Consider the following 13,771-nt stretch of genomic DNA (forward strand, 5'->3'; position numbering starts at 1 on the left):
CCCCCCTCGCAACCCCACAAACAATGCTACAAAATATGTAAAGAAACATCACCTGTTATGTTTTAACTTTTATTCACTATATTCAATTACAGCTGCTGAACATAAAAATATTAACTAACATGTTTTAAACACTGTATTATATTCCCACTGAAAACAACAACAACTTTTCAACAAACTGTTGACCAGAAGAACAAAACAAATTAACCTCTCTCTCAAGCGTGTTTTTTTTTTTTTTTTTTAAATAACCGATACAGATTGCCCTAGTGAGCATTTTTTTATTATTATGGCGTCCCCCCAAGGGGCCACAGCCCCCACTTTGAAAAACACTGCTCTAAACACTAAAAGAGCACAGCATGTCATGATCTCCACTCTCTGCAACATGCCAGCGCTCTCGGCCACACCCACTTCTCCGCTGCTATCGCTGGCAGGTGGCAGAGAGCAGAGATCATGACATGCTGCAGGAGCGAGCTTCTCCCTGCACCTATGGGGTGCAGCAGGTGCTAAATCATTTAAAATAATTTATTTTTAAATAAACAATCCTTTGCTGCTCGTGCGGATCATCCATCAGTCAGCCAATTGTGTGTCATGTCCAATCTTACTTTGAAAAACCGCGAAAGAACGAGTCTGCGGAAGTCGCACCGCGAAGTAGCGAGGGACTACTGTACAGCTGAATGAACACTATTGGTTACTTTGGTTCGACTTGCATAATGCTAAAATATTTACCGGTATACTTGCAAAGAACATAATTTCAGACATAATTATTTATTATCTTACCAAACGTTATTGTCTTGATTCCAGGTTATTCATTTGAATGAAAAAACATACAGTAACATCTTAAACCAAAGCTTTCAGTCAGGTAAGCTTACGTCATTTCCCTGTTTTAAGTTGAGGCAGATTTAGTATAGTTAAGTTTGAACTTTCATCTACTCCTTGCTTCTTTTTCAAAGTGATCCAGACCCTGCAGGCACAAAAGCATTGGCCAGACCGAGGCTGTAATCCGACTTCAACCACACTTGAGTCTGCTCGTACACCTGACAGCACTTCAGAGATATTTCAGGGTCAATATGAGGATGATAGACAGGTCAGTTTTGTTCTTGTGGAACTGGAAATTTTTATTTAAAGCCATTTTAATAAGATAAATATTCATCTATTCAGATGATGGTTGTGTTGAGCTTCCTAATTCAATCCTGTTTGCATGTTTTAGTTTTTTCTTTTTTTCTTTCTTTTCTAATATTCATGGAACTGATTTGATGTTCATGTAGGAAACACGACGCTTCGTTTGGAACACAGCTAAATCAAGGGCATAGTTTTAAAAAGGCTTTAAATACTTCAGTACAAAAAGCATCTAAAAATACAGAAAGATTTTTAAATGAAATGTGTGAAAGCACTAAAAAGCAAATATGGACATGTTTTAGTGTTTATAAATCTTTTTTTTTACCTGTGGACACCAAAAATTCCAATAAATGTTTTTTTTCCCTCTCTCAAAGGTGGTAGATATGGAGATTAGTGATTCAGACATGTGTACCACAAGTCCAGACTCGTCTGCAGAAACGGGATCTGCATGCAGACCGTCTCATGTGAAAGTTAACAAGTCTGACAGCCTTCCTGCTGGTGTAAAGTTAAAGGTGCCTACAGCTAAGACTAATTGGTCCCCTGAATCAAACCTTTCTCCAGACACACCTGTTAAAACAATAAAGTTTGAAACTGCGTCAAAAGCAGAGAAGATGGCAACTCCCCATACCTGCTCAGTACCCACATTGAAATCTGCATCAACCTCATCCAAAAGGACAGAAACCACTCCCTCTTTTAGTGCCACCATCTCAAACGCAACACCCACCGCAAAATCTGCAACACAGTCAGTCCAGGTGAAAAGTAGAAAAGGAAGTGCATCTGAAGTGAACTCTTCTTCTGGTAATGCATCACAAGCTAGCTGCAGAACTTCATCTAAAGTTGGGAAAAGTTCGAGATGGGATGATGCAACACCTAAAGCCCCAGTTGCACATCTGACTAAAGGGACATCTGTGGCTCCTGCTAAAATGGCTAAAACGCTTGTTAAACATGACAGTCCTGATGCTCCAACTAAGATGGCACATGGGCCCAAACTGGTGGGAGAAAATGCAGACTCTGAAGCCCATAAGAAGACACGACCTTCTGTTCCCCGCCTGGGCACCACCATACCTGCCAGCTCTGAGAACAGTGAACCACTTAAAGAGCCTTACTTGCCTGCAAGTAAATCACCCAGTAAACACAGTCTGAAAGTTGGCAAGTATTTTTTTTTTTAATTTATAACAGAAATGACTGAAAATAAAAATAATAATAATACATCTGTGCATATAAAATTATTCTGATTTTAATCACGTCTGCATTTTTTTTTTACTTTTAGGAGCAAATCAGCTGATTGTTGTGTCCTGTGAAAAGAAGATGCAGGTCTACTGCCTGCTGTGTTCAGATAAATTAAACTCATCCAGTCAGAGTCACCTGACCAAGTTTGACCATCAGCACAAGTATATGGTACGGAAATTTTAAGTCTTGCATAAATTATACTTGCAACTTCCATCCATCCAGCATCTTCATAAGTTAACTGTGTTTTTTATTTTATTTTAAAAAAAATTTGGGGGGGGGCTTATGCTGTTCTTAGAAAATGAAGTACCCTGAATGGACAGCAGAGGAGTCACAACTGAAAAGTAAATTAAGGCAAGACCTGCTCCACTTGGTGCTTATTGAGAAAGACTTGCCACACACCCGGTTGGCTCAGGTGATCTGCAAAGATGTTTTTTCTTATCAAGTTTAATTAATATTTACTGTGTGACTGGTTATTTTTGTTTATATTAGAACTTGCCATAAGTACCACCTCAATAAAACTCTCAAAGTACAGACATTATTTAAAATATTTAAAAACTTTTAAGCAACCTTGCATTCAACCTGGACTAACTCTTACCTGAAAGCAAAATCTGCTTATTGGTTGTAACCTTAGTCCATCAACGAACCCATTTGACTAAGGAACACTTAAAATCACCTTCAAATGTTATTTTTTAATACAGCTCCTTTTAAATATTTTGCACACCTCAAAACATAAAAAGACATTATATCAAAAGACAACCAGATTTTTATTTATTTATTTATTACATAATTGGACTTTAGAATGTTGAATCAACAAATTTCTGGTCCAGATTAAACCAACTAATTAGGCTTACTGGTGTTGGAGGTGCAGCCAGGAGCAGCCTGATTGTTTGCTCGGAAGGAACACACACTTATGTCAGAATTAACAAACACTTTATTAAACAGGAAAAAACAAAAACAAATGCATGAACAAGAAATCACAGATCTGGAAAATTGTGTAATTACCTCTCTCCCTGGATGCCTGCACAATTCTGCCCTTCGTGTGGTTTGGTATTATTTTTAACGGCTATGTTTCCTTCCCCCACTAATCTTCCTCCACTGACACTTCCTTTTTACAATTTCTACTCCATCAGCTCCCTAGACACTTCCTGATTGTCATCCCTGTCAAATCAATTCAGGTCTCTCTTGTAAATGAGTTCTCGATGCTCAGTGGGATTAACCTGTCTAAATAAAGGTTGAATGAAAAAAACCACCTGTCTCCACACACTTTCATGATACCTCCCAGTTCCCATTTTATCCAATCCGTTCTCACACACTCCTTGAGCTGTCTTTTCCTAGTGTGACTCAGTTATTTCGCCCTTAAGATATTTTCCATTTTCCCAAAACCATACTTGTACATTATACCAACCAAACCACGTCCTGGTATGTTCACCTTTTATAATCAAACCTTATTTTATTCCCACAATTCATTCTTAAATGGTATACCAATCAACTCATAGTATTATTTCCCACAAAATATAATCAAACCTTATTTTTATTCTCCCAATTCATGATTAAACATCATATGAACCAACTCATAGTATTATTTCCCACAAACTATAATCAAACATTATTTTATTCCCAACACTAGCTGATTAATTGGTACATACCAAATTATACTTCATTCTTATAATTTAAAACTGTTTCTTGCAGTCAGCATTCAAAATGTACTTTAGTACCAACGCTCTTGAAGACGGTTTTAGAGGAAAACACAAGACCGTTACGCCTCCACTCTTCCACTGTCAGGATTATTTTGGTGTCCCAAGTCCAAACACAAAATTCAACCAAAACTGAACCACTGATTGTAGTTTCTGTATTACGTCAGCCCAAAGGACATTTATCATTAAAGGCAAATAGCTGCTTTTATGCATTACTATTGCAGTTTTTTTGTAATTACTGCTGTGTTGGTGTTTATTTATTTATAATTTTTTTAACTAGAAACTGGAGGTGGAGATGGTTGTGTATGAAAAACTGAGGACCCTTTCAGGCAAAAAAGGTAAATATATCCTTGAAGTTAATTTTATATGAGGTGTCTGGTTTTTTTTCTTGTAAAAATTTAGACTTTTATCTTATTTGTATGTTTGGTTAGTATTCTGTGTGAAGGTAAATTCAATTTATCTGGATTATTCTCAAACACGGCGGTTTTAAAAAAAATCCCTTAGGCCAAGGAAAACAGAGTCTGCTCCAAATGCAAAAGTTTTTTTTTTTCTTTCTTTACAGCAACCAAGTTATGTAACATGTAACATCTGGCTATTAGCACATATTTTTGCTAGTCTTGTCCTTGAGCCCTGCTGCGTCTGTGCTAAAGTTCTTCCAGGGCGTTTGACACACCATCCTCCTGTACAGCCCCTGCCCACACACACACACACACACACACACACACACACTCCGGTAGCTGCCTTTTTTGTTTCCTTTTCAATGACTTAATAAAAATCTAAACCTTTCTTCCCCTTTAAAACCTGATATGACGTCCAATGAACTTGTTGGATTTTTTTTTTTTTTTTTTTTTTTTTCATGGAAACAGTTTTTTTGTGTTCAACATTTGATTATTGCTGGGTCTTAATTTTCTATTTCCTATTGATGCTCAGCTGTGGAGAAAGTGAAAGAACTGTTGCGACGAAAAGACGCGCACATTCCCTTGATTCCTGCAGCTGATTCGTCGAGTGCTTCTAGGCAAAACGTTTTCAGTTTCTGCGAAGTTTCAAGCTCAGATGATGGTAAATTGAATTAAATGTTATGTCTGTGCATCAGATTTCATCCTCAGATCTGAACATTTTGTGCTCAAGTGAACTAAGCCGCTATAAACTCTTTTCACGTCCCTGAATCCTTTACTGCAAATTTTGTTTCACAGGAATGCCAAGCTCTTATGATGAGGCGGGCATTCAGGACCAGATGGCTTTTTTTCAAATGCCAGGTGAGACGTCAACTGCAGCTTTGTTTGTTTGTTATTGTTGTTCATGGATAAATTCAATTCATTTCACTTTATTTATATAGCACCAAGTCACAACAGAAGTCATCTCAGGGCACTGAACAGAAGAAAGAAAAAAAACTCACATAAAAGCATTTGCAAACTTCCCATTTTAGGCATTTATTTGTTGTGTAGTTAATTAATATTAAAAACTAATTTAGTCCAGAATTAATAAAATATAGTTTGACCTTTCGCTTAGGAAGTTTCTCTGAAAACCAGCCCTCACTACCAGTCATAAATTGACAAGTCAAAGAGATATTGGAGTCCCATGTGTGATTTAAAGGTTTATTCATTGGCCCAAGAAAATACAGATCGGCAAACAAGCCTAGAGTCTTGAAGTCTCATGATAACACATTATATAGGTCTTGGATGCTCCTCCTCGTTAAGCGATCGACTCCTCCCTGGGGATCTGGTTCGCCCCCATCTCTTCGTTTTTCCCTTCTGGCTCCAGCTGGATTATAATGATGTCATCACTTTGGTTTGCTGGAAGGTCTCCCTGCTTCCTCGTAACACCTTTAGTTCCTTTTCTCACTCTCCTTGTGACCCATGACACCATCGTTTCCAAATCTTTCCTTCCTTCTTCTCTGACACCATTAAAATACAATCGCTTTGTTGTTCATTTTCTTTTTTTAAACAATAAAATACCAGATCACCATCCGATTGGTTTTGCGTTCCATAAACTTATTGTGAATACATTAGTTAGATGAATGAGCTTTAAGTGTGGCCTCATCCGCTCCATCCTTAAGTTGTTGTTTTTTTTTCAGTTCTCTGCTCAAGGTTATGGATACAGCCACACAATAATAACCAATAACCCTCACAGCATACAGTGCCTGACTGTCAAGGCTAAACATTAACAAACATGGCTAACGCATCTTAACGTAATATTTTTAGACCAAGGATAACATTATGTCAGTGCTCCTACGTTAATCATAATATCGGTGCTCCTACGTGTTTTTGGCACAGAAATGGACTCGCACGTGAAAGAAGATTTAAATCTGATGGCATATGACCAGAGTTTAAATGATGAAGTCATGGAAGTTTATGACAGGGTTCAGGATCAAGTTGATCTAGAACCCATCCAGAATCCTGGTTTTTACGCTGAAGATGTAGCAGGTAAAAGATACCTGGATTTTATTCAACTAGAACTCTTTTTAGATACATAACTCCAGACTAACAACGCCTGCTTTCCGTTGACTTTAGACACCACTCAGTTGGAGCCAGATGCAGAGTTTCAGTGTGGGGTTGAAGTCACACCTCCTGCTGAGAGATTTGGTAAATACTGCACTCTTTCTGCCAATGCTTCTTATTTTTATGTTCGTTGTAACTACAATTCATGCCGTTTTTGTTGTTTTACCACAAGTGCGTGAAGTCTGTCCCTTGTAGTTCAGCGACGTGTTTTCTGCTCCTTCATGCTCTAACCAATGTGCTCCTTTCTGACGTGCATGCAGCGTTCTTCATACTGCACGTTGGGTCAGCCGAGTTAGTTTTGTAGTTGATTTATGGTCGTCATAATTGTTAAATGAAACGGGTGGGATTAATGATGAGTGTGCATGCAGTTAGTTTGGTCTTCGTTTTGTGCTCAAAGGGCTCGAGACGATGCAAACAGCTGCAAGCAAGTTTTCATTACAATTGAGCAGTTATAGAAACCAAGAACCTTCTTTTAAAAAGTATTTTTGTTATGTGTAAATTAAGAATAACTTGCTTTTATTGTCCCTAATTATTTTTCTTTATTTACTTTCTCTTAAAATGCCCAATAGGAGCAGCGTGAATTTCCAATTAATGATGTCAGATTGACCTGTTTTTGATGAAAAGGGATTTTTTTTTGCTGTTCAGTTGTTTTTTTTTTTGGTTTTTTTTTACTTTTTCACTACATTTAATAGGCTTTAAATCAGATTTGCCTTTTTGTCTCATAGGACTGACGGTGCCAGATAAAGAAGTACTAAGAGTTCGTTCCAAAAAGCAACCAGACAGGGGAAACAAAAAACTGCATCAGACACAGCAGATCCAGATAATAGGTAAAAAAATAAAATTACAATTTTGTTCATTAACCAAAAAAAAGAAAGAAAAATCAGCCAAACAGTTTTAAGCCTTATAGTGTTTGCTATTTTAATGATCTTGACACAGAAATAGACGATTCTGAAAGTGAGGAAGACTCCCCAGCGGCTCCGTTACTCAAACAGCAAAGCTCAAACTGTGGTCAGATTCAGGACCAGCTTCAGTTATCTGTTCCACAAAACAAAACTCGTCCAGATCTCACTCTGAGCCATCAAGCTGAACAAATACCAGGTATTATTCTGAGCTTTATACCCTTTTTTTATTTTAATAACTTCTTAATACACATTAGACTTCAGCATGTACTTTTTTTCTTAATTTCTCAGGAGCCAAAGTGGTGAAAACAGCACATTCTCTCACTCCTGAAACACAACGTAGGAAGAGTGAGTCAGCCTCCCAGGGCCCACGGAGAGCTTTCGAATGTCCGCAGAAAGCTACACCTGTTCAAACTGCTGCTTCATCAGCACGGCACAGCGCATCAGGACCGAGCCACGGAGCCCAACAAGCTCCAAACCACAGCACGGGACCCGGAGAGAAGAGTTTACCGCAAGTGCAGCACAGAGCTGTTGTTGGTAAGTGTTACACATTCAAGTGCACTCTTATTTAGTTGTTTATTAAATCAGTTTGTAATATGTGTTTGTTACAGAGTTGAAAGCCCAGAACTGCAGTAATTTGTCTCGTTTCCTGAGCGCACGTTATAAGGACACCAAACCTATCATTGGTGAGTTTGTCCTGTTGTGTCCTTCTTGCTGCTGCCATGTTGTATACACAGCATGTTAAATATGGTGTGTACTTTTCAGGTATGGAGTTTGTGTGGGAGTGTCAGGGGATGTCTGCTAAAACGTTCTACCTGTGTGAAAGCTGCCAGGAGATCATCTCTTTTACGGACATGTGTCAACACATGGTCAGCAAGAATCACCAGACCAATTTTTTGGTGCGTGCTGGTAATAATGTGGAGCAAACCTGAAAGATGAATGCTTGGATCACAGCAGTATTTTCATGCCTGATTTGCATATTTTTCAGTGGCAGAATTACTCTCAGTTTCTGGATATGTTCTTGGACTCGAACGAACTGAATGAAAAGCAAAAATCAGAATTATTTGATCTTGTTGTCGAGAAACTATGGGCACGGGAGCAGGCCGAAAATACGGATGCACGGGTAATTTAATAGATCAACACTCTAGACATGTTTTTATGAAATGAAATTTATTTTGAACATGTATTAGTAACTGTTTTTTTATTACGCAAACATAAAGCTATCATTTTAATGCAATTGAACCTTGTTAAACTCCATAATGTAGTCCTAAAAAAAATAAAAAATCATTTTTAGAAAGGTGAAAGAGGAAGTAAATGTTTAATTCTTATCCTTGTTTCACTCATAATAGTTTATACCGGAGGTCTGCAACGTGCAGCTCTTTGAAGCTTTGACCAAAACTAACATGGAATTTAATTTAATTGTTTTTTTATAACCACAACAGTTAGGGCACATATGCTATACACATATATCAACAAATATGTGAATGATATTTCTAATACGAAGAGCGAACGTGTTAATTAGACTATGCTCCTTCATTTATCCATCTTCCAGCCTTAAAGTGAGAATTTTCTCTCAAATCCACCAGAACATCTTTGGAATATTGAATCTTAGGACAAGTTTCTTAGAAGAAATATGGCAAGTCAATTTGACAACAAAAAATAATAATTATTAGAGATATAAAACATAAAGTCAAAGTAAATCAAAGTATTTGTTTTTAATTAAAAAAAATCATTAAGTCACAATACATAGTATCTAAGAAAATAGCCTAATTTTTAAACACACTTTAAATTTATGCTGTATTTCCAGCAGGATGAAAAAAGTTCTTATTTTATTGCTTCAAAGTGGGATAATTAAATGATGTTGTGGACTACAGTGAACTCATAAAGGCCTGTAGAGTTCAATGGTTAAATGTTTTGTGAAAATTGGAATGAACTGTTTTTTTTTTTTCTTACCTTTTTACATGAACATGGTGTTTTCTTTTGTCCAAAAATGTAAAAATATCAATAAATGGTAACATTTATTGATATTTTTAGGCTTGTAATGTCACCCCAACTGGCTGGAATAACCCCCCGAACAAATTTGAAGTGGCCCATGGACCACCAGTTGATCACAGTTGTAGCAGGTTTTGTGGCTCCAGGCACATTTTATTTATTTAGCGAGTGAAGGGGCAGAACTGGCTCTTTTAATCTAAAAGGTTGCAGATCCTGGTATACAAGTGCCAGACCCTTGAATTTCAACAAGTTTAACCTGTCAAAATAATAAATTGGTATGCTCTTGCATATTATTCATGTGAATATAACATTTATTATTATTAAATCTTTCTTTTGTTTGTGTTTCCCTTTTTTACTTGCCAAGGTTCTTATTCTGCCTTCGGAGCAGCATGGATTGGTTCAGACAGCAGCTACTTTCAGCAAAGGTAGCCACAAACCTAATCTACAGCTGTTTAAAAACATTCTGGTTTAGCTAAACGCTCATTAATGTGCATGCATTCTCTTTGGGTTTCGTAGCTTTACAACTCGTGAAAGGTTCTGTGGACAAGAAACCAGAATGTCATCCACCCATCTCCCAGCAGAACAGTGAGTTCCTCTTGAAAAACTAATCAGTCTCCTGTCTTACACACAACTTAATTGACCACACAAGGTATACTGTTTCAGCTAAACATGTTTTTGCACCAGCTAGTCCAACGAAAAATGTGAAATGTGCTTATTCATGCCTCTTCGTCAGGCTGATTTCCTGTCGACTTTTGTTTTGCTGACTTTCTCTGTAAATGTTTGGATTATGGGCTAACTTCTTTGTGTTTGCTACCGGTTTCCTGCAGCTGTTGTCTCTGTAACAACAAATGAACTAGCACCTAGAAAGAGCCATAAAAAAACACTTAAAAGATAGAAGGATGGAGGTTTCACACTCTGAACAAATGCTGTTCCTTTTGTTGTAGCTCAACTCTTAAATTCAGCAGGTAATCATTAAGTAAAAAATGAAAGGCACTGGATCTGTGATTGACAGCAACATTATTGGGGGTTTATTGTGGTAGCATGGTGGTCGGTGCCGTGGTCCAACGTAAAATAATTGCCAAATCTTTCATGCAGATTCGCTCGCTATGGCAACTTCTGAAAAAGGGAGCAGCTGAAAGAAACTTTAAAGTCCCACAAAATGCACTTTTGGGTATTTCCTCCGTACCTATAAAAATAAAGAACCACACAGCAGAGTAAGATTTTCAGCGAAGCTTTTTGCAAAAAGGGGAAAATTCACAGTTCCAACACTAGAGCTGGTTTCTGTGAACTCCGAAGGTTTTCCACATCTGTTCGCCTTTTTATTGTTCACACAGGAAGGAGGAAAAGACTGGACGTCTTGATTAGGCAGATTACAACGAGGGCAAAGTGATCTTAGAACATTTTGATTAAATGCTTAAGAGAAACAATGACAGTGTAAGACCGATGGTTTATGAGTTGATGTGTATAACCTTGACATTTCTGGTTTTTACAAAAGAACAAACAATTCTAAGAAAAAACAGTTTGTGTAAGTACAGAGAATTCCTATCAGCTCGGACGTGAACTGATGGTTCTTTTTTCTCCAGAAACTTCTTTGCTTCATATACACAAAGTGCAGAAATCATGAAACAGTTTAAAATGATAACATATTAAAAACTCTTGCATGCACAGGGTTTTTATTATACCCTTTTTGTGCGTACGCCACTTCTCTTGTTTCCCCTGCTTGATACACACCATGATAGGGAAATGTTTTCTGGACCACTGGTGATTTTAGCCTCTTTTTGGGTGTAAACCTAAATCTTAACTCGGCACCCTGTACCATTAGTGCTTAGTGTATTCTTAGTGTAGTGAATGTAGTATATTCTTAGTTCATGACTCGGATCTTACGAATGTTTTTCTTTACAATTTGTATTTTTGTTGGATGTAACTGGGACCCTGTGTACACAGTTTCGTTCCACCTCATGTACCACATGTGATGAGAATGACAATAAAAATCCTTGTATCCTTGAAAAAAGTAGGAACCCTCATTACAATTTTTATCAGGAAACTTTCTCAAATCTTAGATTCACCAAAATATTGAATAAATTTGTAATAAAGATAAATAACATTATTTTTAGAGGCAATAAGGTAAAGTAAAAAAGAAGCGTGAGTAATGGTGATGGTTTTTCTTTTCTTTTTTAGTTTACCACTAGTAGATGTTTTAAATATTTGTAGAGAACTTAAATTATAAGAATTAGTCCTTTTCTTTGAGTTTTTTTTAATGTGTTTGTGTGTTTACTTTTTTTTTTTTTTTTCCTAGAAACTGGTCAGAAAGCAGAAAACCCTAGTTTGGAGAAAAAGGCTGGTGTTGGAGATTTGCATGTGGTTGGAGAAAGAATCGTCATCGATCTGGAAGCATACCCCTCTTGCTCAAAGGATGCACCTGTTGTCTCTTCAGTCCCAATAGCTGGTGCACATCTTGTGCCTCAAGAGGCCTGTTGTGGTTTATTTCCACAACCAGCATTCAAACCGCACGTGTCTAATCTCCGAAACTCTGATCCTCAGCTGCAAGAAAAGCCAGTGTCAGAATCATCAACATCAACCACCAGTACCTCTACAACAGGTCAAAAACCAAAGGTCTACCTCTCAAATGAATCCCTTCCAAACAGGAAAAGAGCAGCAGAAACACCTGAAACTCTGCTCCAGTCCTGCACCATCAGCCCTCAGAAGCACCCTTTGCCAGCCAAACATACACCCAACCCAGTGAATGTTATGACTCAGCACAAACTGGACTCAGCGTTCTCTGCCGTTAACTCTGCTGAGAACCTCACCCCACTGGCTCCGACAGATAACAACTCTGAACCCACACAAATGAAACGCACTGTGAACTTGGAGCCATTAGCAGAACTGATCTCCATGATGAAACAAAGGAAATTTGAGAATATTCAGACTCCCCCCAGGTCAGCTCTTGACAATGCTGAATCTACCAGTTCATCGGACCACAGGAGGGATTTAAAGCCTCTAAACATAGATTCTGAAAATGCAAAAGATAAAACAACATTGGGTTCAGAACATCAGCTGGTTAAAGCTACAGCCAAGAAAAATTCAACCTCTTACGCTGTAGTAGCGAACAAGACAGCTTCCTTTGACGTTAAGAAAAACCTCACTACTGGCGTCAGCGCTGCTTCTTCAGCCAACATTTTGTCTGCGCAGTTTGTGAAGGCCAACCGTCCAGCTGACGAGACCGGAGACGCCGTTGTAGTCGTATCTACTGCTGCCACGGCAGAAGCCAAAGCCCCACACATGCTGCCGAGCTCCAGTGCTCAGGACGTTTTCACAAATGTGAGCAGCTTTTCAGCTGATTGTGCGCCCAACAACCAAAAAACACACCGGATGCCACATAATAACCCAGAGCCCAGTGGGTCTAGTCAGCAGTCCATTAGCACCGTCATAAGTGCCCGACCAAACCTCGTTCAGCACACCTTCCAGGGCAGCAAAAACTGGCAGGCTCACGCTGATGCGAACAGAAACGATTGGGTCACTTCCCACGCTGATCCAACAGCTAATCTCACTGACACTGCAGCGGTTTCTGGAGGTTCCTACGCTCCACACGGCCAAACTGTTTATTTCACAGGAGGAGATTCGGGGTCTTTTTTCACTCAGATGCCTACTGGTTATACGACACAAAACAATCCCCCCATCACTGCAGCAAGCTCAACTCAGGAGTACGTCTACCCAAACCAGATGTATCCAGATCAGACTGGAAACCCCCTCAGCCTGCCTTCATTCAGTTACAATGTAACTGCTCAAATGCCTCCAGGTTGGGAGTGTCTGGGAGTGCAGCAGCAGTACGCCTTCTGGGCAAGAGAACCAGGAAGTAATCAGTAGCTTTGTTAATGTTTTTTGTCTTTTTCTTCTTTTCCATGTCTTATTTTCTTATGTGGTATTTTAAATGTTGGCTAGTTGTTCTCTCTTAAATCCAGTTTGTGTTGTTTTGGGTTTTTTTTATGCTGCCACAAAGAGTGCTTTGTTTAAAGTATTTATGGCATCACATTGAGAAGGCGTTTATAATGTACCGTAGTTAGTTTTGCATTTTGTTGTATGAAGTTTTTGTTGAAGGTTTCAATTTACAATCTGAACGCTATTGGGAACATTCACTATGAAGTATTTGTCAGACAGAAAATGTCAATAAGCTATCTTTTTTCCTGCTTTGTTGCATTTTTTTTGAAGAAGCAATAATTTTAATAAAATATCTGTACATTTGAGATCAAAGTTTTAAAGTATTTGTACATATATTGTTTTATAAACTGTTTTTTAGATCAAATATACTTGAGCTGTATTTTTTCTCTTTTTTTTTTTTTTTTTTTTT

General features: G+C 38.1%; 1 protein-coding gene across 1 annotated transcript; it reads left to right on the forward strand.

The window, feature by feature from the left end:
- The first annotated feature begins 803 nt into the window (after positions 1-803).
- LOC119425895 lies at positions 804-13,660 on the forward strand. Its single transcript, XM_037693450.1, has 19 exons — positions 804-856; positions 948-1,081; positions 1,488-2,262; positions 2,384-2,511; positions 2,639-2,755; positions 4,318-4,375; positions 4,968-5,096; positions 5,231-5,293; positions 6,311-6,460; positions 6,548-6,619; positions 7,261-7,362; positions 7,472-7,633; positions 7,726-7,971; positions 8,046-8,120; positions 8,200-8,333; positions 8,423-8,557; positions 9,791-9,851; positions 9,943-10,011; positions 11,723-13,660. Exons 3-19 carry the CDS (start codon positions 1,497-1,499, stop codon positions 13,288-13,290), a joined length of 4,035 nt encoding a protein of 1,344 aa, XP_037549378.1. The 5' UTR covers positions 804-856; positions 948-1,081; positions 1,488-1,496; the 3' UTR covers positions 13,291-13,660.
- Positions 13,661-13,771: the final 111 nt, after the last annotated feature.

This window comes from Nematolebias whitei, chromosome 19, assembly GCF_014905685.2.
Source record: "Nematolebias whitei isolate Nwh7 chromosome 19, NemWhi1, whole genome shotgun sequence".
Taxonomy (NCBI): domain Eukaryota; kingdom Metazoa; phylum Chordata; class Actinopteri; order Cyprinodontiformes; family Rivulidae; genus Nematolebias; species Nematolebias whitei.